This window comes from Anguilla rostrata, chromosome 2 (genome assembly GCF_018555375.3).
Source record: "Anguilla rostrata isolate EN2019 chromosome 2, ASM1855537v3, whole genome shotgun sequence".
NCBI classification, from domain to species: Eukaryota; Metazoa; Chordata; class Actinopteri; order Anguilliformes; family Anguillidae; genus Anguilla; species Anguilla rostrata.
Window position 1 is genome coordinate 30,550,128 of NC_057934.1, and position 24,963 is coordinate 30,575,090.

Consider the following 24,963-nt stretch of genomic DNA (forward strand, 5'->3'; position numbering starts at 1 on the left):
AACTTGAAAAACCCTGACAGCCATCAGGAATTTTGGCTTTTTTCGCAACAAATTTAAAACATTGGTCCTAGCATACCAGGCAGTCAAGGGATCAGCCCCAACATACCTCCACAAGATATTCAAACCCTACATGCCAGCCAGATCCCTCCGTTCTGCTACCTCAGGACGCCTGGCACCTCCCCCTCTTCGCACCTACGCTTCCCGAACACGTCTCCTGTCTGTTCTGGCCCCACAATGGTGGAATGACCTCCTCGTGGAGGTCAGAACAGCTGAGACACTGACCCACTTCAAGCGACAACTGAAGACTCACCTCTTCAGGCTGCACCTCTCCCCATCCCTCCCTACCTCCCTGTAAATGACTGTAAGCTTAGGGTTGTAACTAGGTAGCTGTTTTGTAGGTGACTTAGTTAATGCACCTGTCTTAACAACTGCTTGTATTTTTGCATAGACTGCGTTGTTGCTGTTCTCGTTTGTGTTAGTGTTAAACAGTTTAAACCTTCAGGGTCCAAGTTGGCCTATGCGGTTGTTCCCTGCACTTGGTCCGGTACTTCTCTCTAGGGTTTTCGTCATACTTGTTCCTGGTTATGGTTATACACTTTGTTGTACGTCGCTCTGGATAAGAGCATCTGCCAAATGCCTGTAATGTAATGTAATGTAATGATTGAATCATATTTTCTTTTCCAATGGATCAGGTTCATAATATCTTGTGTGCTTTTCTGTTGCTTAGTTTAATGTTTTAATATATGGTCAATTTATTCTTATGTCTGGGCCGTGAGTCTATTGTGCTAGTTAAATTAAAGTTAAATATGCATCCATCACCTTTATTGTAGGTTTCCTGAATTCTGTCTTCCTGATTCTCAAACTACAAGAATGTCATTAAAAGCCTTAATTAGTTCTCTGAGGCTGTAAGCCCTAATTGTGTAATTAGTCATGTGTGTGCCGATTGCCAAAGAATCGCTGAAGTCAGAAAGCATGCTGGGGCACTCGGAGGATAACTGCTGAAATTCAGGTTGACAGCCCAGAAGGCCACATCCTCAACATTTTCTCCTAGCCCTGGCATATTTCCACCGTGTTTGTGATGAAAGGCCCACAGTCAGTGGAATGTGAGCATCCTCAGTAATGAAAAACAGCTGCTCTGCTGTGTCCATCTGGGAGGAACCGCAGAGGGACACACAGATCAAGAATCCAATCAAATTTTATTTCATAAAAAGCTCTTAAGAATGGAATTGCCGCAGAGGGCTTCACAGAGTGTGCGTGGAATAATTTGAGTCGTCGCCAGTGGAACATGAAAACAGTGGAAATGTAAATGCACTTTTCCAGCAGAGTAGAACTCACCAAGACCAATCGCATTAGTATGAATAAGAATTATGCAGATTGTGCTTCTCCCTGTATAGTGATATGGTGTGGTTATACCACGTAGTTATGCCACTGTATGTCATTTTTGTTACAGAGAAAAAATGAAGCAAACAGCCTCAAAAAAACCAAAAGAGAACAGTTCAGTTAGTGAAGAAAGTCATCAAAATGTTCAGTCTCCTAATTTTAACAAAAAACTCATTCCCAGACCTTTGAGAATCAGAGAAGTTTAGGAGATGGTTACAGTGTTATTGGTCAACAGCTGAAAAGGAGGGAAACATTCACATATTAGGGATTGGTGGGGTGGTGGTTGTGGGGTGGTAGTGGCTGCACGCAATGTTATTAAGAATGGTAGGACAAACTAATTAAGTTGAAGAAGTCACATATACTTAATTGCGTGCAGCATGTCTATAATTTTCTTAAGCAAATTCAACGATTTTATTTATTTAGTAAATCCAACCATTTATTTTTTGAGTCTAGTTAATGATACTGCTTATAACCACTAGCCAACATTTTTGTGTATCTCTGTGTGTGTAGTAGAGTTTTATATCTAGTGTTGGGCAGAGCTACTACCTTAACTAGCCTACGTTTTCCAGTACCATGTGTTTAGTTTCTGTTTGTAAAATGAAGTAGTTACAATTGTAGCTACTTGATTCTAGCTGTATTGGCTTTTTGGATTTCTGTATTGAGTTTTTTACTATCACGTAAAAATATAAGCCAGATTGTATAGAAGCATGTATTGGCATGCAATTAAAATCATTACACCAATATCATATCTGGACAAACCCCAGCTTTTAGATTCACACCATTATCCGTTGGATACTTAAAGCGAAATTCCCTGCCTGAAATAGATCTACATATAAAATAGTTATATGTTGCTATCATATCATTTTGGACATTTACATGACTATACAATAAATTAATAGGCACTCTTAATGTAACAAAGTTCTCAACAGCAGCAGATTGGCCTCATTTCATGTCAAATCAAGCGTACCTGTCTGTCAGGCAGAAGGCCCCCCCCCACCCCCCGCAGCATAACGGACTGTATATGAATATACACCAGTAAAATAGATTTTTATGTCCAACAAACATTCTCTCTTGAATAGTTTTCCTTATAGATCTTAATTTTCATTTAAAAAAATTCACAACTGTGCAGTGCTTGAGTTTTTGCAAGTTCTGAAAAGTGTATTGCTGCTCCGGGGAGAAGAGGCTCGGCGAGACTGCAAACAGTCTGCCTCAGTCTCCACTCGATCGCTCACTGACAGCCTATTCACCATAATCGGGATGCGTAATGCGACAGCACATCTTGCTCACCGAAACAGCATCTGTGGAAAGGCAGCTGCAGCGAGGGGGGTGATGTTGCTCGGGAGCTAGCTTGGGAAAATGGAGCCCCAGAAATAGAAGCCTCACCTGGAAGCAGCACTGGCCGGCAGATTCCTCTCTATCAAGAACTCTGCACGTGCTACCACACTGATTCACACTGGCTGAGGAGTGGCTGTGCAATCAATGCCATTGACACATGGACTCCCACTGCTTGCCCTTCTGTACAAGGCTCCCCTAAGTGCTAGACTAGTCCATCCCTGTCAGTTTCTAACCTTCCAGGGGTCTTTGCTAAGATTTGTATTAAGTAAATTCAACTGGCTGTCAATCAGATCTCCCCTGTGCTCCGCGGCTCAGCTTAATCTCTTCCCTAGGGGGATTTTACTTGTGCCGCGTCAGTAAGACTTCGGTGGTGTGTGCTTTCTCTTTGGTCCTGATTGTGGCGACTTGTAAGCCAGCAACTCCTCTTCCATTATGGCCACGGAACTTCTTCTTTTTATAGTTCATATGCCATGCACACCTTGTGCTTAATGCATTAAGGATTTATGTTTAATGTAGGGAAATGTGTACTTTGCTAAAACATTCTAATGAATTCAATTCTAGCAGTCAAGATTTTTTATTCTTGGTCTGTACTAATTTCCACATGGAACTGGGTTTTCAGATAGAAATGTTTTTGGCAAAATCAGTAGCATAATGGATAACGTGTTCAGGTCTTTAAAGGGGGCAGCTTTTGTCAATCGACTGATCCATCGCTTGTTTATTTACTTTATTGAAAGCTTCATCGGTTGCCTCTGTTACAGGGCATCTCATCTATGGAAGTTAATTAGCGTGCATTCCTCCTCTTATCTATTTCAGCTGTCGGCACAAGCTGTGGCAGACTGACTTGCCGGCCTCCAGCGTGGTTATCACCTTCCACAATGAAGCTCGGTCGGCCCTCCTGCGCACCATCATCAGGTAAGGCCCGTCTGTCGATGAGTGCCAGTTATCCGTTTCCCACTGCACTCGTTTCGGATTAGTTTCAGTCACAAACATTACATGACATAGGATTCGGTTTAGTTGGTTAGCTGAGCCTGAAGCAGTGATAAGCAAATCTGGATGCATTTAATCAGTAAATTGTGAAAACGCTAAGCTAACATGTCCTGTAGTTATAGGAAGTATTTTTTGATCATTTATACTCTTAGAAACAGTGTCCCTAATATACCATGCCATTGTACTTTAACTGTGGTAATAATCAACCATTGATGTGCACGATATGGTAATAACGAGCCGTTGATGGCTGTGGTTCTTGTTGAAGTGCAGCAAAATAAATGACTCATTCTTGCATTGCAGAATGGAGCCTGCTATTCATTTTTTAAAGGAAGTTAGATCATTTTTAGGGGAAAATATTCATGATATTTCTTGATATTTAAGATTTAAGCAATCACATTAGCACATTTGCACTGGGCTAGGTAGTAGTTTGTCTGGTTTAGTGCACTTTGTTGTTTACCATATTCGTACAGTATTGTGTAGGACCAAGTATTTTTGTCCCTTCTTATCTGTTGCACATATGGAATACACTCAGAAATAGTTGTAAAATGTTTTCTATTATCACTTCTGCAAAAGTTGTGATTGCCTTATTTGTCCCTTATTGCAAGTTATATCTATAACGTGATGTGCTTACCAAATGATATCTTAAACCATGTGCCAGTATTTTATCACTTTAGAGTGAAGTGCTGCTGAAATTGTGATCCATATGTTTGCACATTAAAGTCAAGTGTGACTGTGATTCAACAATCCATCCGTGTCTCACCCTACATTTCTTTCTAGCGTTCTCAAGAAGAGCCCTCCCCACCTTGTCAAAGAAATTATATTGGTGGACGATTACAGCGACAACCGTAAGTGGTACCATTAGCCCTGTGACATCTGACAAGTCTCTTTTCTGTCAACTGGCAGCCATGTCTTTTTCTGGCCGCAGTCCTTAGCCCTGAGCAGCCTTGGATTATGGGTGAAAGTCTCCCTCCTACACTCTTTTAAACAAACAGGCTGCATCTGTCAGATTTACCTGGCATGTTTGCGCTTAGCTGTTTAGCTCTGTGAATAAGGACAGATTTTTTGCCTTTTGAGACATGCCTGCTTTAAGTATGCCTTGAACATGGTGGAAACTAGGGGGATTTGTGAAGGAAGCTAAAATGTGACACCTGCTAGCTGATAATAACCTTCATTTGTCTGTTGAGCAACACTCATTGTTTCGTTTCTGCAGCGGAAGATGGGTCCTTGCTGGGCAGAATAGAGAAAGTACGAGTCTTTCGTAATGACAGACGAGAAGGTGGGTGGACCTGCTGCTTGACAGCAAAGCTGTAGCACTTTTCCTGTGCACTGTTATTACATATTGAAGCAAACTGAGTACTGTGGGCTCATGGTATTTTGCACAGCTTCTGTGTTACAAATAATACAAGTAAAAGTGAGTGGTACAAGTAATTTGAGTGAGTTTTCATGTTTTCTTTTTTATAAAATACAGTATGTACGGTGACATGAATGAAATTAATTGATCAGTTCACTTATTTGCGGTCTTGCATCCCGCAGTGGTACATGAGATAAAATAATAAGTCTAAAATAATTTTGATTGAATACTGTAGGATGCTAAAAATCCAAATTCTTCAGTGACAAGAACCAGTTGTCTAAATATAAGAAATGTTTCCCTTTAAAATACTACCGCGGATGAACTTATGCAAGAACATTGTCAACATATCTCCTCAGTGTGTGGCTTATTTCAACTCATGAGACAACTATGTTTTTGAGAAGTAGGTTGATGTTATTTACACTGAAATGACATGCTTCCGTTTTGTCAAACCCTTTAAGGGTGGCTGCTGTGACATCTATGTGTTTACTTCTCTAAGCTTTGTAATTTACTACAAAAGCATTGGTTCAGACATGCATGTTAAAGCCAGAAAAATTCTTATACCTGGGAAGCTTCACACTGCCGACATTAAAATGCATTATTTGATTTAAAAACACAAATTAAGCCCACCTCAAAAATATGTAGATAATATTTTTCCCAATATATGTAACTTATGTTCCATATTGTCTATGATAATGGAATACTGTGTTATATACGTATCGTAAGTGGGAAGTCCAGTTTCTGTAAATTCATCCGCCATTCACTTGTCACTAGTCACATGTGGTCAGTGTGCTTCCTTGAGTGGTACTTTTCTCCGATCCCCAGGTTTGATGAGGTCTCGGGTACGAGGAGCAGACGCCGCCACGGCTAAGGTCTTGACTTTCCTGGACAGCCACTGCGAGTGCAATGAGCACTGGCTGGAGCCCCTGCTGGAGAGAGTGGCTGAGGTCAGAGACTTCCCACAATGCACTTCTTCCCACGTTTGTCAAATTACATATTGAGTGTCTAAGCAGTAGACCATCTAGCAATGATAGTGACAGTTTATTAATCAATATTATTAATCAATGTTTTTTCAGGTTTTTAAAAGCATTTGTCATAAAAACACTGAATTACACTGCATTGCCAAAAGTATGTGGACACTTGACATCCAACATGTCATCCAAAACTATGGGCATTAATATGGAGCTGGTCCACCTTTGCTACTATAACAACCTTCACTCTTCTGGCAAGGCTTTATGCTAGATGTTGGAGCGTTGCTTCAGGGATTTACTTCCATTCAGCCAGAAGAGCATTAGTGAGGTTGGGAACTGATTGGGCGAATAGGCCTGGCTCGCAGTAGGTTTTCCAATTGATCCCAAAGATGTTGGATGGGGTTAAGGTCAGGGCTCTGTGCAGGCCATTCAAGTTCTTCAACATTGTTCCCGACAAAACCATTTCTATTTGGACCTTGCTGTGTGCCTGGGGGCATTATCATTATGAAACATGCTAAAACTGTAAATGTAATTGCGTGCTGTATCATTAAGGTTTGCCTTCACTGGAACTGAGGAGCCTAGCCAAAACCATGGAAGACAGCCCCAGACCAAGGGGTGTCCAGATACTTTTGGTCTTATAGTGTACTTTGCTGTGACAGGAAGATCATGAAAACTAAATACAAATACAATACTTTATGTAGCATACATCACAAATCTCTGGAAACATCACAAATCTAAAATCCATCCAGCTTTAGCCAATATGACCTTTTTTGGTAATAACTCATGCTGAAGTTCATCTGATTTCATACAGATTCAGTGCTGTCATTATACCAGCAGTTAAGTGCAATAAAAGAACAACTGAAGTGTGGCCTGGTTGTTTAAAGCTGTGAAAGAGCTTTACAGTAGGTTTACTTTTAGGTAGAGTTGTGAAGAATCCCTTGTGAAGTAGGAAACTTAGCAATCGGACTTCGCATTATCTCAGCAGCAACACCATTCAAAGGACAATTAAACAAGCACATCATTGTCTGCTTTGTTTTTCTTTCTGAGCGTCCGTTTTTTATTCTCAGGAAAGTTTGTCCTCCTCTCATGCTAACTCGTCGCTCTTCTCCACAGGATAAGACGCGCGTCGTCTCACCCATTATCGACGTTATCAACATGGATAACTTCCAGTACGTTGGGGCTTCTGCAGATCTCAAGGGAGGTGAGTCTGTGCCAAATGGAACAGTAATATCTTCTTAGATCTGCAGAGCTGTTGGGAGCGGATCTCAAAGTGTAACGAACCAAATCTCACTCTGCCCAAAAAATATCGATTTTTTTGTTGTTGTTGGGGAGCCAGGTGAGGGTAAATTGAGGAAAATGCAAAAGAGCAAATGCACTCCTGAGAACATTTTACAGTACAGTGCCCTTCAAAATCCTTCACACGCTTGAGCTACTCAATCTGTTTTGAGTAGCTGGAATAGCTGAAATGTTTGATTTCCACAAAATGGAGGGTAAAAAGTAGTGCAGCATTTCAAATTCCACAGTGGTACAGTTGTAAACTTTATAGCTTTTTAATGAAATTAAATTTGCATAGTGTTATCGGTGTCCTATTGGGACTACCAGGTCTTCCTAAGACATTGAGGTTTTCACACTAGTAGTTTGTCTGGGTCCTGTGTGTTGCTCTAGCAACCAGAAAAGGGACGTTAAATTATCCTACAGGGTATCTGTCCCACTTTATCTCCTCAGGGTGAGTGCCTGATCTGAAATAAGAAGTGAGCAAGATAAAATTCAGCTGCCATCTGAATGGCCCTTGAGGTGCAGTGTGCTGGAGTCAGCTGGTGATACAGGGGTGATTTGCCCCCCTGTGGCGCTGAGGGAAAGTACAGGGGGTGAGAACAAGGAGAACTTTGCTGATGGGAGAAATCCCTGCGCGGGGAGAACTCGGACCCACTTGGAACCATGTCTCAGTTTGTTTATTCTGTCCGTAGGATTTTAAAAGAGGCCAAGGCTGATGGAAGGTATTGAAAATGATGTTCTGCTATGTCTGTTGGTGGGCCCTAAACCCTGTCAGACATCTTTATTTGTTCTACAGAATTCTCTCTTGCTGGTGGTGAATTGTTTTTTATTCTGTGTGAAGCTAATCATGTTTTAATATTAATCCTGATGCCAATGTCTTTGAACTGCACTGTGATTGTTAATGCTTTTAATCTGATCATTTGTACTGTAAGTAAATGGTAAATGGACTGCACATATATATCACTTTTTATCCAAAGCGCTTTACAATTGATGCCTCTCATTCACCCTTTCACACACACACACACTCACACACCAACGGTGAAAGGCTGCTATGCAAGGTACCAATCAGCTTGTTGGGAGCAATTATGGGTTAGGTGTCTTGCTCAGGGACACTTTGACATGCCCAGGGTGGGGGATAGAACCGGCAACCCTCCGAATGTCAGACAACCGCTCTTACCTCCTGAGATTATGGTAAATGGTACCCAGATTATGGTAAATGTTATAAAGTGTTTCTAAAAAAAGAAATACTTTTCTTCTTCAAAGATTATGTGTGATACTCGCATCATAGTGAGTGCCATAGGTGAGTAATAGAAGAGCTTTCAAATGTTTTATTTCAAATACAGTATGCGGAAAAGTGCACTGTCTCAGTTTGTAACTAGCATTCTAACTTGGTGACTCTCAGGTGCACCTGTGCTCCTGGGCCCACATCTTAAGCTCCCAGGGTAAAATTGATGAATTTGAGACATCACCTGAGATCACAATCTAGGCCTGCTGTGCAATGTATTGATATCGAAAGGAGGCAATGAAGTTACAACAAACATGATTGGCTATCTTTGCTCTCACAAATGAAGCTCTATACCAACGCAGTGCTACCTTATATTTCCTAAATTGTTTCACCCTCCACACCACCAAGAGTCTCCCCCTCTACTACTCTCCTATAGGAAGTATACTCCCTCTCCCCTATGGACACAAGGGAACCATTAAAAATCTAGTGACAGTAATGAGATATTTTGTATGATGGAAAGTGACTGTATGCTTTTATCTGTCTGAGATACGTTTCTATGGAGTCCCAAGGTGGTGGTCTTTCTACAATCCCAACACTTATGTAGGCAATACACACTTGGGATAAACCTCCCTATACCATCTTATAGCAGCTCAGTGTGCATGTCACTACAACATACATTATCCCCAGTATTTCAGATGATATTATTCACAGTCCACCACATGTATCATACCATTCCCAGTTATTCACATGCACATACATATAATGCTTTCATCAGTCCATAATGTGGGTAAAGGTCAACCAGGTTCCTGTCTGACTTAACAGTGACTGTGGGTACTTTTTACGACATGCAAACAGACACTGTCCTGGTCATCTGTTTATCCTTGTTCCTGCAGGTCACAAGTGTTGGTGGGGTAAAAAGGTCGCGAGACTGTCCCACGGCAATCTCTTGATTGTGGAGCAATTGTCCTTTCAGCTGTGTTTACAGCTTTCTGATCTCTACAACTCCACTTGAATGCAGGCAGAGATCCACGGGCAGTCAAAGTTTTACCTTACATTACCATCTGAAGAGAATGCGGTCATGACAGTAACCACAACAATTTAATTTTAAAAGCATGTTCCATTCGCTGAAATAGCATCACATGTGCACTTCCTGATATGTACATTTTGCCTGTGTATCCGAGTATCCTGCAGTTGGCTACTTCCATCAGAGTACTTTGATTGGATGATGTAATTGGTGGATGTAGCTAAATGCCCTGTGAGAAGAATTATTGATTGTGGAACTGGAGCATTATGTGATAATGAAGTCAGCAGGAAAAAGGATAAAAAGCAAAATAACCCAAGTTTGGGGCTTCATTGTGTGGATGTGTGAAGTTGTATCTGAATTCTATGTGTCTACATCAGAGGTCAGAAGGTACAGAAGTTACTGTGCTTAAGGGCTGTGAGTCTGTGGTCATTGCAGTTATTTCTGTAGAAATCCCTGAAAAGTGTCAAACTCTTGGTGCTCTATAGGTATGTAGTATGCCCCACAAAGCCGTAATACCATCCCAATTAGGGCCACCTGTTTGTCTACACCATGTGACCTTCAGGGATTTAAACTTGTATTTAAATGATTATCCTTAAGGGGTCTCCATAGGCACTCCCAACCGCACGGTGAAGTGACTATTCATACAATTCAGTATTGAGACGTTTATAAACAATGAATTGATCTAATATGGGGGAAGTCAGGAAGTAAAGTGAACATTGATGGAAGTTTAAATGCTATGAAAAGCATATCTTTGAGCTAGTGGCTCTCACTCCTGGTCCTAGAGAGCCACAGGGTCTGCTGGCTTTCATTGTAACTCAGAACAGCACAGCAACTAATCAACTGATTACTCAGTTAATTCAGATCACCTGGTTTCATTGGTCTGAGTTGGTCACTGACCTTAAGGAAAAAACTAAAACCAGCAGGCTTTATGGCTCTTCAGCACCAGGATTGAGTATCATTGCAGTAAAAAGAAAAACTGCATCCGTGTAAAGAATGGGTGTTCAGTCTTCAATTCAAAAAGGGCCTGTGTGGGTGCAGGTTTTTGTTTTAGACCATGATTAATTATTGGAATCATGAATGTATTTTAAAATCTAAATTATTTAGGAAACATTGGGTAGCATTGCATTGGAATAGAGCTTTTTTAATTTGTGTGAGCTAAGATAGCCAATATTGTTTCTTGTAACTTTGCGTAATTTTGATCTCAATATTTTTAATGGCAGGCCTAGATTTAGCAAGTTTGAATTAATTACTTATAGACAGTGTTTTGTATGTGCGAGCAACTTTGCATGTTTGTACAGATATAATTTCTTTTCGTACTGTGTTTGTTATGAGTAAGCAGTAATAGTAATGCATATAAATTTAGGCTACGAGAGAGACATGTATACACATAAATACATGCAAACAACACTTATACGTCCTAGCTGAAAGAAACGGGAATGGATTCAGTCATTTTTTCTTTATCGTGAATGACAAATAAAGTGTAATGAGTTAGAAGTTTGCCTGAGTCGGATTGGGGATTTGAACCCAAGCTTGTCACTCGTCTAAAGGTCCCATAGACAAACGCACTACCCACTGATGTAATGTGATGCCCAAAGCTAATAAAATAATTCCGAATTCTACAAATGACTGGGCTTATTAGAGTTAAAAGATATTAGCAGTAGAGACTACCACATTCCGTTGCATTAAATTAATTATATTCTTCACAGATTACCTTATCCTAGCTAACTTAACTTATATTTCAGTTATTATTCATTTTTGCTGCTGGTTGTTTTACTGAATAAATTCAGGACAAATACCTTGCACAGGGATATTACACATCTGAAACTGATCCATATGCAGTTTTTAAACTGGCTGCTATTTAAGTCTACAGCAATGGACACAAGCCGTTTCACATCTGAAATTGATCCATCCAAAGGAGTTTTAAAGTTGGCTGCTCATTTAAGTCAACAGATCGTTATTTTTGTCAAGTGCTTTCATACCCTATAGTTCTGACTGAAATGGTACACATATATGTATTATGTCATCTGCAGGGTTTGACTGGAACCTGGTGTTCAAGTGGGACTATATGACCCTGGAGCAGAGAAAGGCACGCCAAGGAAACCCCATCGCCCCCATAAAGTAAGATCATAAGTTTTTTTCCCCTTTTGTTTTCCTTAAGCTCTCCAACAGTAGAACCGTGGGATGTTACTCAATATAGAGCCATTTGACAGAAGAGAGGGGATATATTCACTTCCAGCTGGTTCTAACAGCGGTTTGGTTCAAGACAAAGTGTAGTGTTTTTAAACTAAAATTACTTTGTTGAATGGTATGTTACATTTTCTGTTTTAATCTGTAACAAGAATTCTTATGGTTCACGTTCCAAAGGTAGGTTATGCCTGCAGATTAAAAAGGAGATTTATATAACTATCATTATTTCACCACTGTTTTGGGGGAATGTAGCTAATCAAAATAATATCTTTCTTCTCTCAATAACTGCTCCACTTACTTTTTTTATAATGCTTAAATGACTCTGTTAATTTGTATTAAATTGTAGAATTTATCTTTGTAGGGCTAATTAGTTCATACTTTTTAACATTTATAAAACACATTTTCATTTTGGGGTTCAGTCATTACACAGTGACGACTAATAACAACGTCCAGTTTGTATATCCAAATTTGCCAAAACTAAATGTATGCTTGGCAAAGTTTATGTGAGACATGATGCCTATGAAACACACATAAAGCCTTAACATTTTAATTATTAATTATTATCTGGTATGATGAGATATTGAAAGCATTAGGCAAAGAACCATCTTAGTTTAAGCACTAGGGCTCTATTTTCTGGCTGGTGCATGGCGTGTTGCGAGCAGTCGCACTGATGAAGTGGTATTTTTTTTTAATGGATTTTGGCGTGCGTGAGCCGTTTGGTAATTTCCTGGCTCACTGTGCGCCTGAGTGGCACACCCCCAAAGAGTCGCTGCTGGGGGTGTGCTAGTCAAGATCCAGCAGCAGATTGACATTCTGGTGCAGTTGATTGATATTTTTGTGGATCATATGCTGTCCAATTTGACTTTTATATAAATCCCACAAGCAGGAAATGTGCATACTTTTGCTTTATTTTTCATAATTGTAATTCCTGTATTTAATTCGTAGTTTATGGCTGTTCTTGGTAAATGATAAAGCGCTTTACAATGGATGCCTCTCATTCACCCATTCACACACCAACGGTGAAAGGCTGCCATGCAAGGTACCAATCAGCTCGTTGGGACCATTTAGGGGTTAGCTGTCTTGCTCAGGGACACTTCGACACGCCCAGGGTGGGGGATCGAACCGGCAATCCTCCAACTGCCAGACAACCACTCTTACCTCCTGAGCTATGTCGCCCCGTTCTTCTGTTCTTCTGCTGATCTGTGGTCCTGGGGGTACTTTTTTTTTTTACTTGCACATGTCTGTAATGAGAAGAGAGACAATAAGTGCAACTTGAACAATATTTGAATTTTAATTATGTGCCTGTGGTTAAAATGAATGTGTGTGCCATGATGCACCTAGAACAATATTCATGAGAATATTTCCAAAAAAGTTATCTTCATAAAAGGCTTAACAATTGAATAATTAAGCTGGTTACATCTACATATGTATCGGTATCAGGCTGAATATAACAGTGCCTATAATGAAGTGATTTGTGCATGACACTCCTGTGAATTAAGGAGACTATTTGCGAAGGCGATCTGAGGAAGATTTGACAAATCGCTCAGAAGGATTCGCCTGTTTGGTAAGACAGAAAAAGCTCTGTCATATCTCTGTGATTTCTTGGGTCATACATCGTTGTGGATTTCTCTATAATTCAATTTGTAGGCAAAATTGAGTACATAATTACGCACCACAGGTGCAGAAGTTATACTGTAAAACCCGGATATATAAGCACTGCCTTTCCTTCTGTTACCCGACTGATGAGGAGTGCTAAAAAAAGCGAAATCAATCCCTTGCAGTGCTGCAGTCAGTCTGCGGGATAGTTGCTGGTGACATGGAGGGCAAAATAACAGGTTCCTGAGCGCTTCTAGTTGTGCTCAAAATAACGGCAGTCCTTGGCTTTCTGGCCTCTGGTTCATTCCAGCATACCATCCGTTCGGTGCACTGTCCGTTCGGCTAGTCATGCAGTTTGTTTAAGTCCAGTCAAACATGCCAGTGAAAAATTGTTTTTCCTTCATCACCTGATTGCCAGTTCAGAACTAAGCAAGAATGCCTGATGCTAAGTTGGATTTCCCAGCATTTTGGGTGCCATCGATTGCAGATCCTTGTACCCAACCGCTCACCTATATGAATCAAAAGGGTGGTCTACTCCACTGACATTCAGGTGATCTGTAATGCAATCTGTGATTCAAGTGATCTGCGATTACCTGACACTGACTGTGTTTATTGACACAATAAACAAAGCATTTAGACTTTACTATAATGCAAAAACGTTGTTATACTTTCATGCATTTTCTATACAACCAGTGGTGCCACCCAACAAAGATGCATTCTGAAAATAGATTATTTCCCATGCTAGGATTCGATTTGGAATCGAGTATATTATGCAATCCCTCAATCTGTGAAATAATTGAAAATCACCTTCCCTAGAATTTACTTAAATGGAAGTGACAGATTGCTAGCTGTACGTCACGACATGGCCTATGTCACTGTGATCGCTAGAAACTCACAAACGGCAAATGTCAGCAAAGCTGTTTTCTACGCCATCACTCTACTTATATTTTATTCGTTTTAATTTGGGTGAAGTAACTTCATTTATGAAATAAATGAAAAGCAGGGACAATGCACATCCACATTTCAGTTTTTTCACATTTATGTACATTCAATACGGTGATAAAAGTAGACTTCATTGGACTGCCTTAATCTAGATGGTTTGATTAGGGCCGTCTGTGTAGTGTAGAGGTATAAGCACTCGCCTACCACCTGGTCAGACGTTCCTACGAACACAATTGGCTGTGTTCGCGGGTGGGAAGCCGGTGAGGGTATGAGTCCTGATCGTTGCATTAGCGACTCCTACTGCTTAGTCGGGGCACCTGTTCAGCAGGGAGGGGATCTGGGGGAGATAGCGTGAACCTCCGCGCGCGTTACGCTTTCCCAGTCAAACTCCTCGCTGTCAGGTGAAAAGAAGCGCCTGGTGACTCCACATGTATCGGAGGAGGCATGTGGTAGTCTGCACCCTCCCCAGACCAACAGAGGATAGCACATCGACCAGGACTGTGATATACAAGGGGAATTGGTATAACGACTAAATTGGGGAGAAAATGGGAGAAAATAGCAAAAAAAAAAGATGGTTGATTTGATTGCATATGCCCTTGAACAGTCCAGTAAGTCCATTTGATTTAATCTGGGGAATAAAGAGCAAAAACTGTTTTTTCGCTAATAAACTATTTTCATTTAAAAATTCTTGATATCTACTTAAATAACCCTGTAATTCTACAATTCTTTATATCTTCATTAATAACCCTGTAATTTGAAATGTCCCTGAAAATAGCATTTAAATTGAAAATATTAATTTGGGATCTGTTAAAACGTTGCAGGGGAACATACCGCTAAGAAAAAATCAGCACTTAACTCGGCTTCTATGCATGTTTTGCAGTGCCACATGAAGATTTGAACAACTTGGCTGTGAATTCATCCTGAATAACCACTAGCTAGTGGCTAAACAGTTTTATTTATGCAACACCTAGCTTTAATTGCCCCAAGCAAGCATTATTGTTTCGTTTTCTGTAGTGCCCACTGCTCACATCTTATAATAGTTCATATTCAGTGTTCAGATAAAAATTAAATTGATTTATAGTGTTGTGCTTGTTGTTTATTGTGCTTGCTCCAAAGTCATTCTTAAGTGGTAAGAGATTTAGGACAGGTGCAATGTATTAAAGCGGTGTCTTGTCAGTTTGGCAGTTCAGTCCATTAATGAAAGTTACACCTGCTTTGCACTCATTGAATGAACCCTGAAGACTGTTCAGTGTCACCTATAACCCTGGAATTTCTCCTCTTAGACATCTTCCTGGCTTTACCAGAGTTCCTTTGTATGAGTGATATGCTTTCCTCATTAAAATCGCATCAAGTTTCCGTTCATTAAGAGATGACTTTAAAGCAGCTCTGCCAACGTTACATTTTATGCCTGTTGCACTGATCTTCCTCAAACCAATTAGCTGCCACATTTGCCACCTTTGCCTTTCAACATCTGCAGGACTCCAATGATAGCAGGTGGCCTGTTTGTGATGGATAAGGACTACTTTGAAGAACTGGGGAAGTATGACATGATGATGGACGTCTGGGGTGGTGAGAATCTAGGTAAGCAGAGGGAAATACACAGAGCCAGAAACCATCAGAAGAACTATACCGGATCCGTTGTTTTGCTGTGGTAAATGAGATGTGCAGCATTCAGAGCATTCAGAAATGCTAGCAGGGTACCCTGGGGTGGTTCAAGGGTAAAATACCTGAGGAAACCATTTGGGATTTTAAATTTTAAATAAATCTTGCAAGGCCCATTAACTTGTGTGGCAGGGGTAGATATCTAAATGTTTTTTTGAAGCATATATTGAGTTCCCCCCCCCCCCCCCAGAAACAATTAATTGTAATTTGTTTCTCAGTTGGATATTACATGGTATTATTATAGTAAGTAACCAGCTGATTTTGGAGGTAGTGTAGGTGGTGTACGTAGGGCAAATTTAATCAGCAACTGAATATTTTTCCATGGGATTCAGACCATAATTGACCTTAAACCCTTTGCACAGATGCCAAACCTGGGCAATGCTCACCAATTTATGGGGTGTTCTGTTTAAGGCTTTATAACTCCAGGTGTGATCATGACACAGACTAGGAAAATTACTTAAATGAAGCAAGACATTTGTACCATTTACAATATAACATAGATTATATTCATAATTTAGGTAGAAATAAAATGCCACTAATGCAATTATCTTGGCAAAAAATGCAAAAATAAATTTTTTATTCAGTTTGAAATGAAATACTCAGAACATTTTTATATATGACAAGTAAAACTATGTATGTTGTGAATTATAAACTCCTTGACCACAAGTGTGCAAAATCTGAGGGTGATATGTGGAACTACTAAAGATTAATGAAGCAAAAAGTAAGCAGTGTAAATTGTGCATTGCAGTAAATCATATATTTCACTACAAATAAACAGTTTTGACTCTCAAAACTCACTTTTGCATCAAGTCAGTGGGAATATTTTCGTTAGTATAGGGGTCTTTGATATCTAGGGGTCCAAAGACCTATCCAAAACCTCTCCATAAATGCATGTTGTCCATTGTAAAGCATATACATTTGCCCCTTATGATGGTTTAAGATGAGGCACAAAAATAATGCAGAAACACTGTGGTACACATACCTAAATATGTAATTATTCGCAGTTTTTCTGGACTCAACAGTTTTTGGCAGAATTGTCTTGTAGGATTTACTAATAAAGCTAGAATGCAGAGTTTGTTGTTTCCACTCATAGTTTTGGTGCAGGATCTGATTTATGTGTTTGCATGTGCTTGTTTATGTGTGTGGATGCATGTTTATGTATGTGTTTGTCTGTGTGTGTTTTTTTAATTTATTATTGGTGTGTGTGTGCATGCACGCCACCTATATGTATTACAGAGATCTCGTTCCGCGTGTGGCAGTGTGGAGGGAGCCTGGAGATCATCCCCTGTAGCAGAGTGGGCCACGTCTTCCGCAAGCAGCACCCCTATACCTTCCCTGGGGGAAGCGGTACAGTATTTGCTAGGTAAATATGAAAAAAGAAGACGTGTTGCCGCACCAGAGAACAGAAACCGACCGTAGAGTGTGGGGTCTCCCATCGCCAGTGGAGCTGCTCTGCCACCTTGTGGATTCACATTTATACAGCCGTTCATTGAAGGGGAGCTTCACTGGATCATGTCAGAGCAACAGGCGGTCTTTGGTATCTCTAGCATATGGGATGGAATGTTCCATATTCGATTCATGAATGTGTATCAGACTTTCCTGGCGGTGTGCAGCATTGTCTGTTATCACTGCTGCTTCTGAGTACTACATTTTGTACTGTGTTTTTATAAGCATTTATATAATTATTTCTGAATTTTTCTGCTTTTTGGCATGCTTATGCACTAGGGGCTTAATATACGTTTTAAGAAATTGTATATGCTAAATAAATGAGAAAGTTGGAACAATAATTTATATACACTTTCAAAAAATAGTGTATTTCATACTGCAACATGAGTTTTTCTTGAGGGTTTGAAGTGCTGGTTAATGGTGTGCAGGAACACAAGACGGGCAGCGGAGGTTTGGATGGATGAGTTCAAGAACTTCTACTATGCTGCTGTGCCCTCTGCCCGGAACGTTCCCTATGGCAAGTGCGTAAACAACCCCTACCCACCTGACCATATATTAGTTGTTGTTGAACTTAACAGTGCAAATAGTGCAGGTTCACCTGCATATTGTCAAACGGGGCACCATCAGACTGCCATTAGTACTTGGATAAGGAACTCCGGTGGCATTATCCTGATAAGCCCATATACTGCCGCATCTTACATTCCTGTTATTGTATGTGGATGTGTACAGTTCAGTTCTGTTGCAAGGAGAGGTGTATATCTCCTACAGTACGTCTTTCCTTTTGAAAATGGAATATCTGTAATCTTGTTCAGTCCATTGTATAAGACAAATTCCCCAGTTTCCAAGAAACCTTTCATTACATTATATTACAGGCGTTCTTAGCAGACGCTCTTATCCAGAGCGACTTACATTGTATCCAATTATACAGCTGGATGTATACTGGAGCTGGATGTATACCCTTGCTCAAGGGTACAACGGCAGTGTCCTACCGGGGAATCGAACCTGCGACCTTTAGGTTACAAGACCAACTTTTTATCCATTATACTACACTGCCTCCCCAGAAATCTATTGATATTGGATTGATTCTCTTCTGGAGGGAAAAATGGATGTGAAAATGGGTTTAGTTGGGCTTGGCTGGTCCTGGCAGGATTGGTAGTGTATATTCATCCGTGTGTATGTATCTGTATTTGTATCATCTTTGTCTATCAGCATTCAAAGCAGGCTGGAGATGAAGAAGAGGTTGGCCTGCAAACCGTTCAAGTGGTACCTGGATAATGTGTATCCCGAGCTCAGGTATGGACTGTCTTAGTGAATTCTTTCATCTGCACTTTGAATAATTTACTGGCATTCTTTCAATTGGAGGGTGTTCAGATGGATAATGCATACCGATAAACCATATGACTGTTTATTTGTCGTGACTGTATTTCATTGCCTCTGCTCAAAAGGTAATTGGTAACGGACAAAATATAAATTGGGTATAAATCACTTTGTTTCATGCTTGTAATGCCTGGGGAGAAATAGATGCAGTTTCTCTGACTGTCTGTCTCTCTGACAGAGTGCCGGACCACCGAGACATTGCCTTTGGAGCTTTGCAGCAGGGGACCAACTGCTTGGACACCCTGGGGCACTTTACTGATGGCGTAGTAGGGGTGTATGAATGCCACAACGCTGGTGGAAACCAGGTACAGTGCCACCAACCAAAGTACCACCAAAGTACAGTTTGTGACCAGTTAAAGCATTGTGGTCAGGTGCAGAACAGGGCCACAGTCCACTTTGGTGCCACAGTCAGGTATAGCATCACAGTCAGGTTCCATTTCAATGCCGTCAGGCCACACTGGTGTGGCACATTATAGTGAGTAATCTATAACTTTGGTAATGTATGATTTGGAGTCTTCAGCAGACGAGGGCAATAGGTTTTTAGTTTGGCTGGGGTTTCATGAGTAACTACCGCTTCAGCACATTCCAGCATACGCTCCAAGCACCTACGGGTTATCAGCTGTCGTCAGTCAGAGATGAGGTTAGCCTCAAGCCAGTGCTTGCTTTTATGTAATGTACTGCTTTAGTGTGGAAATGGGCCAGCCGAGTAGGCCTCTGGCGGTTGTAATGCAGCTCATCACAGCACAGCGCAGAGATCAGCCGTACAGCCCAGGATGTTCCTGGAAAGGCCTGACCTGACAAGATTCAGCATTAGCATTAATGTGGCATGGCAGTTGCTTTGTGGGCTGCAGACATTCAAGGCCTTGTTTGGTCTCCATTTGCAGGAATGGGCTCTGACCAAGGATAAATCAGTCAAGCATATGGACCTGTGCCTGACAGTGATAGACAGGATCGCTGGCTCACAAATCAAGCTCCAGGGCTGCCGGGACAATGACACCAGACAGGTGATTGAGGCCATTGAAATTCTGGAACAAGCAAACTTCGGCTTTTGAAGTTAATGTTTTTGATGTTTGTTTTTCTACAGTTTCATCACACTTTGAATATCCGTTCTTTGGGGAGTCTGTTGGTTTTATAAGATACTCACCTGGGTTTGATGGTGCTGAGATTAGATTGTTTGATGCAGGAAAGATCTATCTGCTGGTCTGAACACCAGACGATCTTTCTCCAGGGCATCTGGAAAAGGAAGTTTCATCAAAATAATACCCTGCATTCTGATTTCTGATTGGTTCCAGCAATTTCCCCCTGCCATGTTATAGGTCAATGGTGAAGGCTGCGTGTTTGTCATGGCAGTCGCAGATGTGATTTTTGCCCCTTTTTATTTATTTATGTTAATTAATTAATTAATTTTTTTGCAGTTTTGTGACTTCCTCCATTTTTTGCCATTTCTGCGATTTACCCAGTTTTTTGTGCTTTCTGTGATTTTTCAGCAGTTTTGGATGGTAACTATCAACCTTAACGTAGCCTACCATGGCATTTGTGTTGCCGTATGCATTTTGAGCAATATTGCCAAATTCTGGGAGAAACAAAGTGCAACAATGTATACAAATTCTGGAGTGGAGTTCCCATCCAAGTCAGTTGTTGCAATCAGATGTTTGATGGCCACTGTTAATAGTGTTGATGCCCTGAAGTCCTTCCCCTGTTACGGTAACTTTGTCAGTGGCATTCTATAAAAGACAGAATATTGTACAGAATTTACAGAAATAAAAATGGGCACACAATAACCCGGCTTTATTATATTTGTAATGCAGGCTCTATTTATAACAACATTCCGTTAAAGGCAAAGAAGCTTGCTCTTTTTAATGATGAATTAAATTAAACTATTCAATGCACCAGCCTTTCAAAGTATTTGTTCCTAGCAGTCAGGCTATTTGTTCCTAGCATCCTAGACTGCCTGTGGATTTTTTTTTAAACTTCAAGTATATATTACTCTTGCTACAATCCTGCGTGTTATTTCAATGGTTTTGGCACTGCTGCGCATGAGATTTATTAATTTCATAAATGAATATATATTTTTAAAACAGTGATTTCTCCCAATTTTTTTGTTTTTTCAGTTTTCCACGATTTTCAATAACTTTGCTGTGACTTTTTCTTGACTTCAGCCAGTGTTTTTCCTGACAAACACCCAGCCTTGTCTATGGTTAAGTTGGCTATGGTTATTGCTGTCTCCAACTGCGGCCCCTACTACTTAAAGACAGAAGTACTGGCGACTGGCAACATTAGCGAAGCGCATCCCCAAAAAGTTTGACAAATGCATGTTACTGTAAGGTCATGAGTCTGCCAACTTAATTTCCCCCAGCCTACCACAGGGGCTCAGTTGTGCTTCTGTGTGCCTGTTTGTCACTGTGTGTTCCGCCTGTTCCAGAAATGGGAGCAAATCGAAAGCAACTCCCGGCTCCGGCACGTGGGCAGCAACCTGTGCCTGGACAGCCGCAGTGCTCGGAGCGGTGGACTGACGTTGGAGGTGTGCGGCCCCTCCCTCACGCAGCAGTGGAAATTCACCCTCAACCTGCAGTCCTAGAACTTCTCTCCCCCACGACATGCCCCTGCACAGAGGACAGATCGCCCAAACTCACCCAGCGTGTGCTGAACACCGTGACTCAAGAAATCTGATTCAGGGGCAGGGGGGAAGAAAAAACGACAGAGCATGACGACGGCCAAGCTCTCTGTCAAACTATATACCTCAGTGTTTTATCTCGGCCCAAGTTGGACGTTGTTTTGTCAGCGCAACGGAATAGTTTTCTCATTGTGTTGTTTTTTTTTTTTTGCTTTTCCTTGTATTCTTTTGTGTAGAATTTCTCAGCATTCCTGAAATGGAGATCAACCCTTTTTAATTTTATTTCGATTTGCGAATATCTTATCCTTTCAAATGTAAATGACATCACAATGGTCCAGAGTTTCAAAAAACAAGCAAACAAAAAAACACAAGTCTACTCTATTCGCTGTGTGATCCCCTTATGGTCCTGTTTCTTAAGTGTTGAGAAAAGCATATTATACCAATAGTGTGCTTTCTTAATAGGGTCTTCTATATTGAAGAGTGTTCTAAGAAACTGACCTAGGTAAGATGTACTGTAATGCTGCTTGATTTTTATGGAACATAGCACTGGCTGCTATCGTTTTATAGTATTTAACCATTTTCCCTCTCGTTTTATATGAGATATTATTATTATTATTATTATTATTATTATTATTATTATTATTATTACAACAACTACAACTAATAGTCATAATACTACTACAATACTACTAATAATAAGAAGTCTACTTCATTAAAAATACTGCATTTTCTATTGGTCTATTTTCTTCACATTACATCATATCCTGTAATCAAAACACCTGAAAAATCCACACCAGTTTTCCTGTACGCAGTCACCTTGCTTTCTGACTGTCCTTTTGTGAGTAAATGGGAATCTGCCTGTTGTTTTTTTGTGTTCTATTTTCTTTTTTCTTAGCTTGATGTGGATTTGTGCAGTTTCACTGTAATAATTACCTTGGTTGGATGACATTTCACCAGGTAGAGATGTAACCGGAAATGTCGTGCACTCTTACGTCGGAGTATCTGTGGGTTTTATTCCACCTCTTTTCATTAAGTTATGTTGAGTGTTTCAGTGCAGGTTCATTGCAGCTATCACTGAGCAAAGTGCTAATTTAAGTCAAAGTTTGGAATTTTGGGACCCTGCTCAGGGTAATGGTGAGATAATTGCCTTCTACAGTATCTGTCATTTGAGAAAGGTGACATGTGACATAAGAATGTGACGTGTTCCACAAAACAGTTCTCAGGATGACTGTGGAAGGAAATGGTTATAAATTGTGTAACTGGACAAACAGAAGCAAGAAGAGCAATAAGGTCACCAGTTTTATTTTTTTTAATTGTCATGTTACGCTTGTGCCATCACCTTTGGCGGATTTTATGTTGGGTGTAGATTGGTTACATTTTCCTGACAAATGTCGTGTAGCACTTCAAACTCCAGAGTCTTCAGGAAATACAACAGACTGAGGAGCCTGTGACAGATGAAGGTTCATCTGTGTTTTTATCTTTCTATATTTGTGTAGGATTGATATTTCCATGATTAATTTAACCCAAAAGAGGCATTTGCTTGTTGTGAAATGGTATGTGTTAACTGTGTTTCGTTTGCCTTTAAACCCAGAATGGTCCTTTCTGTGCCATCTTGTTTGGACAAAGGGAATTGAATGTGCTTGGTTAAAGAAAAGGTTCACAGTGGTGGATGAAGCTCTTGCAGGCAGAGATTCATTCCATCTGTCTTTGCATGGGGGTGTAAACATGTGGATCTCCAAGTTCGCAAAAGCCCTTTTTGAATGTTCCCAGTGCCTCAGTGGGCCCAGCACAAGCACATGTCCAAGGAGTTGGTCACAGAAATTAGGGTTGTTCCATTTCTCTCTCTGTCAGGAAGACTCGGTTGTACCAGTTGAGGACCATGTAAGAAATTCTGTTTTGAATTCTCTCATACATTGTGTTAAGAATAAAGGGAACATTGTCTGCCCCATTGTAGAAACCATGACCATAATTCATTGTCACCTGCCAAGGCAGTCAATTGCAAAGTGTCCACCTAACCAAGATGGCTAATTTGAATAATTTGTGCTCATTGGTGTCATTATCTTGAAACTGGTGTACTAAGCCTTTTTTACCCTGTGTGGTTCTCATTAAAAAAAAATAATTTTAAGGCAAATGGATAAAACTGGCATAATGGAAGCAAAGCTGTGAATGACAGCTATGCTGATTTGCAATTGGATGAAATGTTTACATAGCACAATGTGCCAAAGTTATTTACTGTTTATTTAAATTGTTCATGCATTTGTACTCTGTTAGGAAGGTTGGCCAATGATGAGAGTGAGTCCATGGTAATATGGATGAGGCAGTGTCTTAATACGTTACAGTACAGTTCCTCTGTGGGAAAAATATCACAATAGGAAAGTGATTTTAATTATGATGTGAACTGATATTGGATGTAATGGGTGAGGGAAGGGGGAGACGATTGCAAGAGCTGAGTGAAACAAAGACTAGTTTTTATATATGTAATATGTCTATAAAAATCAAGTTCATGGTGAGTTGGTCTACTGTACAGCACTTGTAATTGTTGTTTTATAGATATGGCAAAATGAAAAAACTAAATGAACACAAAATGTTACTAAATAAAAGTTTATACATAATTGCTTTGTATCTGCATTGAATTATCTGTCTTTCAAACCCCAGACATTGAACGTTTCTTGTGACAAATGGCCGAAGTGTTGCTACTGAATCACATTTGGCAGTATTTTTGATGCTTTTAGCTAAGTGATGTGATGTTACATTTCACATACTGTAATTATTTTATGCATTTCCCACTTTTCAGCTCAGTTTAAAATTCCCAATTGCATACATCAGCACTCATTGCTAAAACCTCCTACATCAATTCAGGAGTCAGCAAGCAAACCAGTGCTTGCTCTCCTCCAAAGAACCTTCTGCCAGGCATCATTAGTTTTCACAACACAGCTAGATGTATCCATTTTGGGGCCCCCAAAATTCCTCCTGACAGTGTGCTGACAAAGCGGTTTGCTTTAAAAGCTACAATAGAATATAGCAAAATTCTGCCATATTGGCCAAACCATTGTGTTTTCTAAAGAAACCAACTCCCCAACCCACCCCCCCCCCCCAACCCCCCCGTCCCTGAGGCACCCACCCCCCTCACCTCTCTCCTTTGCTTCTGCAAATCGGCTCACAGACATATTTTGACTGCAAACATCAAGAAAGGAGGAGGGTCAATCAGCCACCTAGCTGGCCTATATGTGTGTGCATTTGTGTATATTGGTTGATAGCATTATGCCTCAATGACATCTTCATATTCATATTATTTTAGCACCTACGCTTTTCAGGATATCTGAACATCCAAAATTTAGCTTTACACAGCATTAAGGTACAGTTAGATAGTAAAAACATCCTCTTGCCTTGTAGTGCTTCTTATCCATATTGAATTTCGATATCCATATTGGTCCTTTCTTTAAAAGGACCAATTTTTTTTTTGAGTGCCAATAAGGTGCGTTTCATGGCTGCTTTTGGGTGAGTGAGTCTAGAACCGTACTGTAGGCCTATCTCTAAAAAATGTCTTTTAAAAATATTTCCCCTTTATCTTTGTATGGAGACAGGATGTGTTGT

The 24,963-nt window shown here is 40.4% G+C and overlaps 1 protein-coding gene across 1 annotated transcript in view; it reads left to right on the forward strand.

Moving 5' to 3' along the window:
- Window positions 1-23,981, forward strand: part of LOC135247738 (polypeptide N-acetylgalactosaminyltransferase 2) — a 109,506-nt gene extending 85,525 nt beyond the window's left edge. Inside the window, exons 4-16 of the mRNA XM_064321529.1 lie at window positions 3,529-3,627; window positions 4,480-4,547; window positions 4,913-4,978; window positions 5,876-5,997; window positions 7,135-7,222; window positions 11,576-11,663; window positions 15,748-15,851; window positions 17,169-17,295; window positions 17,807-17,899; window positions 18,588-18,671; window positions 18,934-19,060; window positions 19,640-19,759; window positions 21,178-23,981. Coding sequence (XP_064177599.1) covers window positions 3,529-3,627; window positions 4,480-4,547; window positions 4,913-4,978; window positions 5,876-5,997; window positions 7,135-7,222; window positions 11,576-11,663; window positions 15,748-15,851; window positions 17,169-17,295; window positions 17,807-17,899; window positions 18,588-18,671; window positions 18,934-19,060; window positions 19,640-19,759; window positions 21,178-21,333 — 1,342 coding nt within the window. The 3' untranslated portion in view covers window positions 21,334-23,981. The remainder of the gene's footprint in view (window positions 1-3,528; window positions 3,628-4,479; window positions 4,548-4,912; window positions 4,979-5,875; window positions 5,998-7,134; window positions 7,223-11,575; window positions 11,664-15,747; window positions 15,852-17,168; window positions 17,296-17,806; window positions 17,900-18,587; window positions 18,672-18,933; window positions 19,061-19,639; window positions 19,760-21,177) is intronic.
- Window positions 23,982-24,963: the final 982 nt, after the last annotated feature.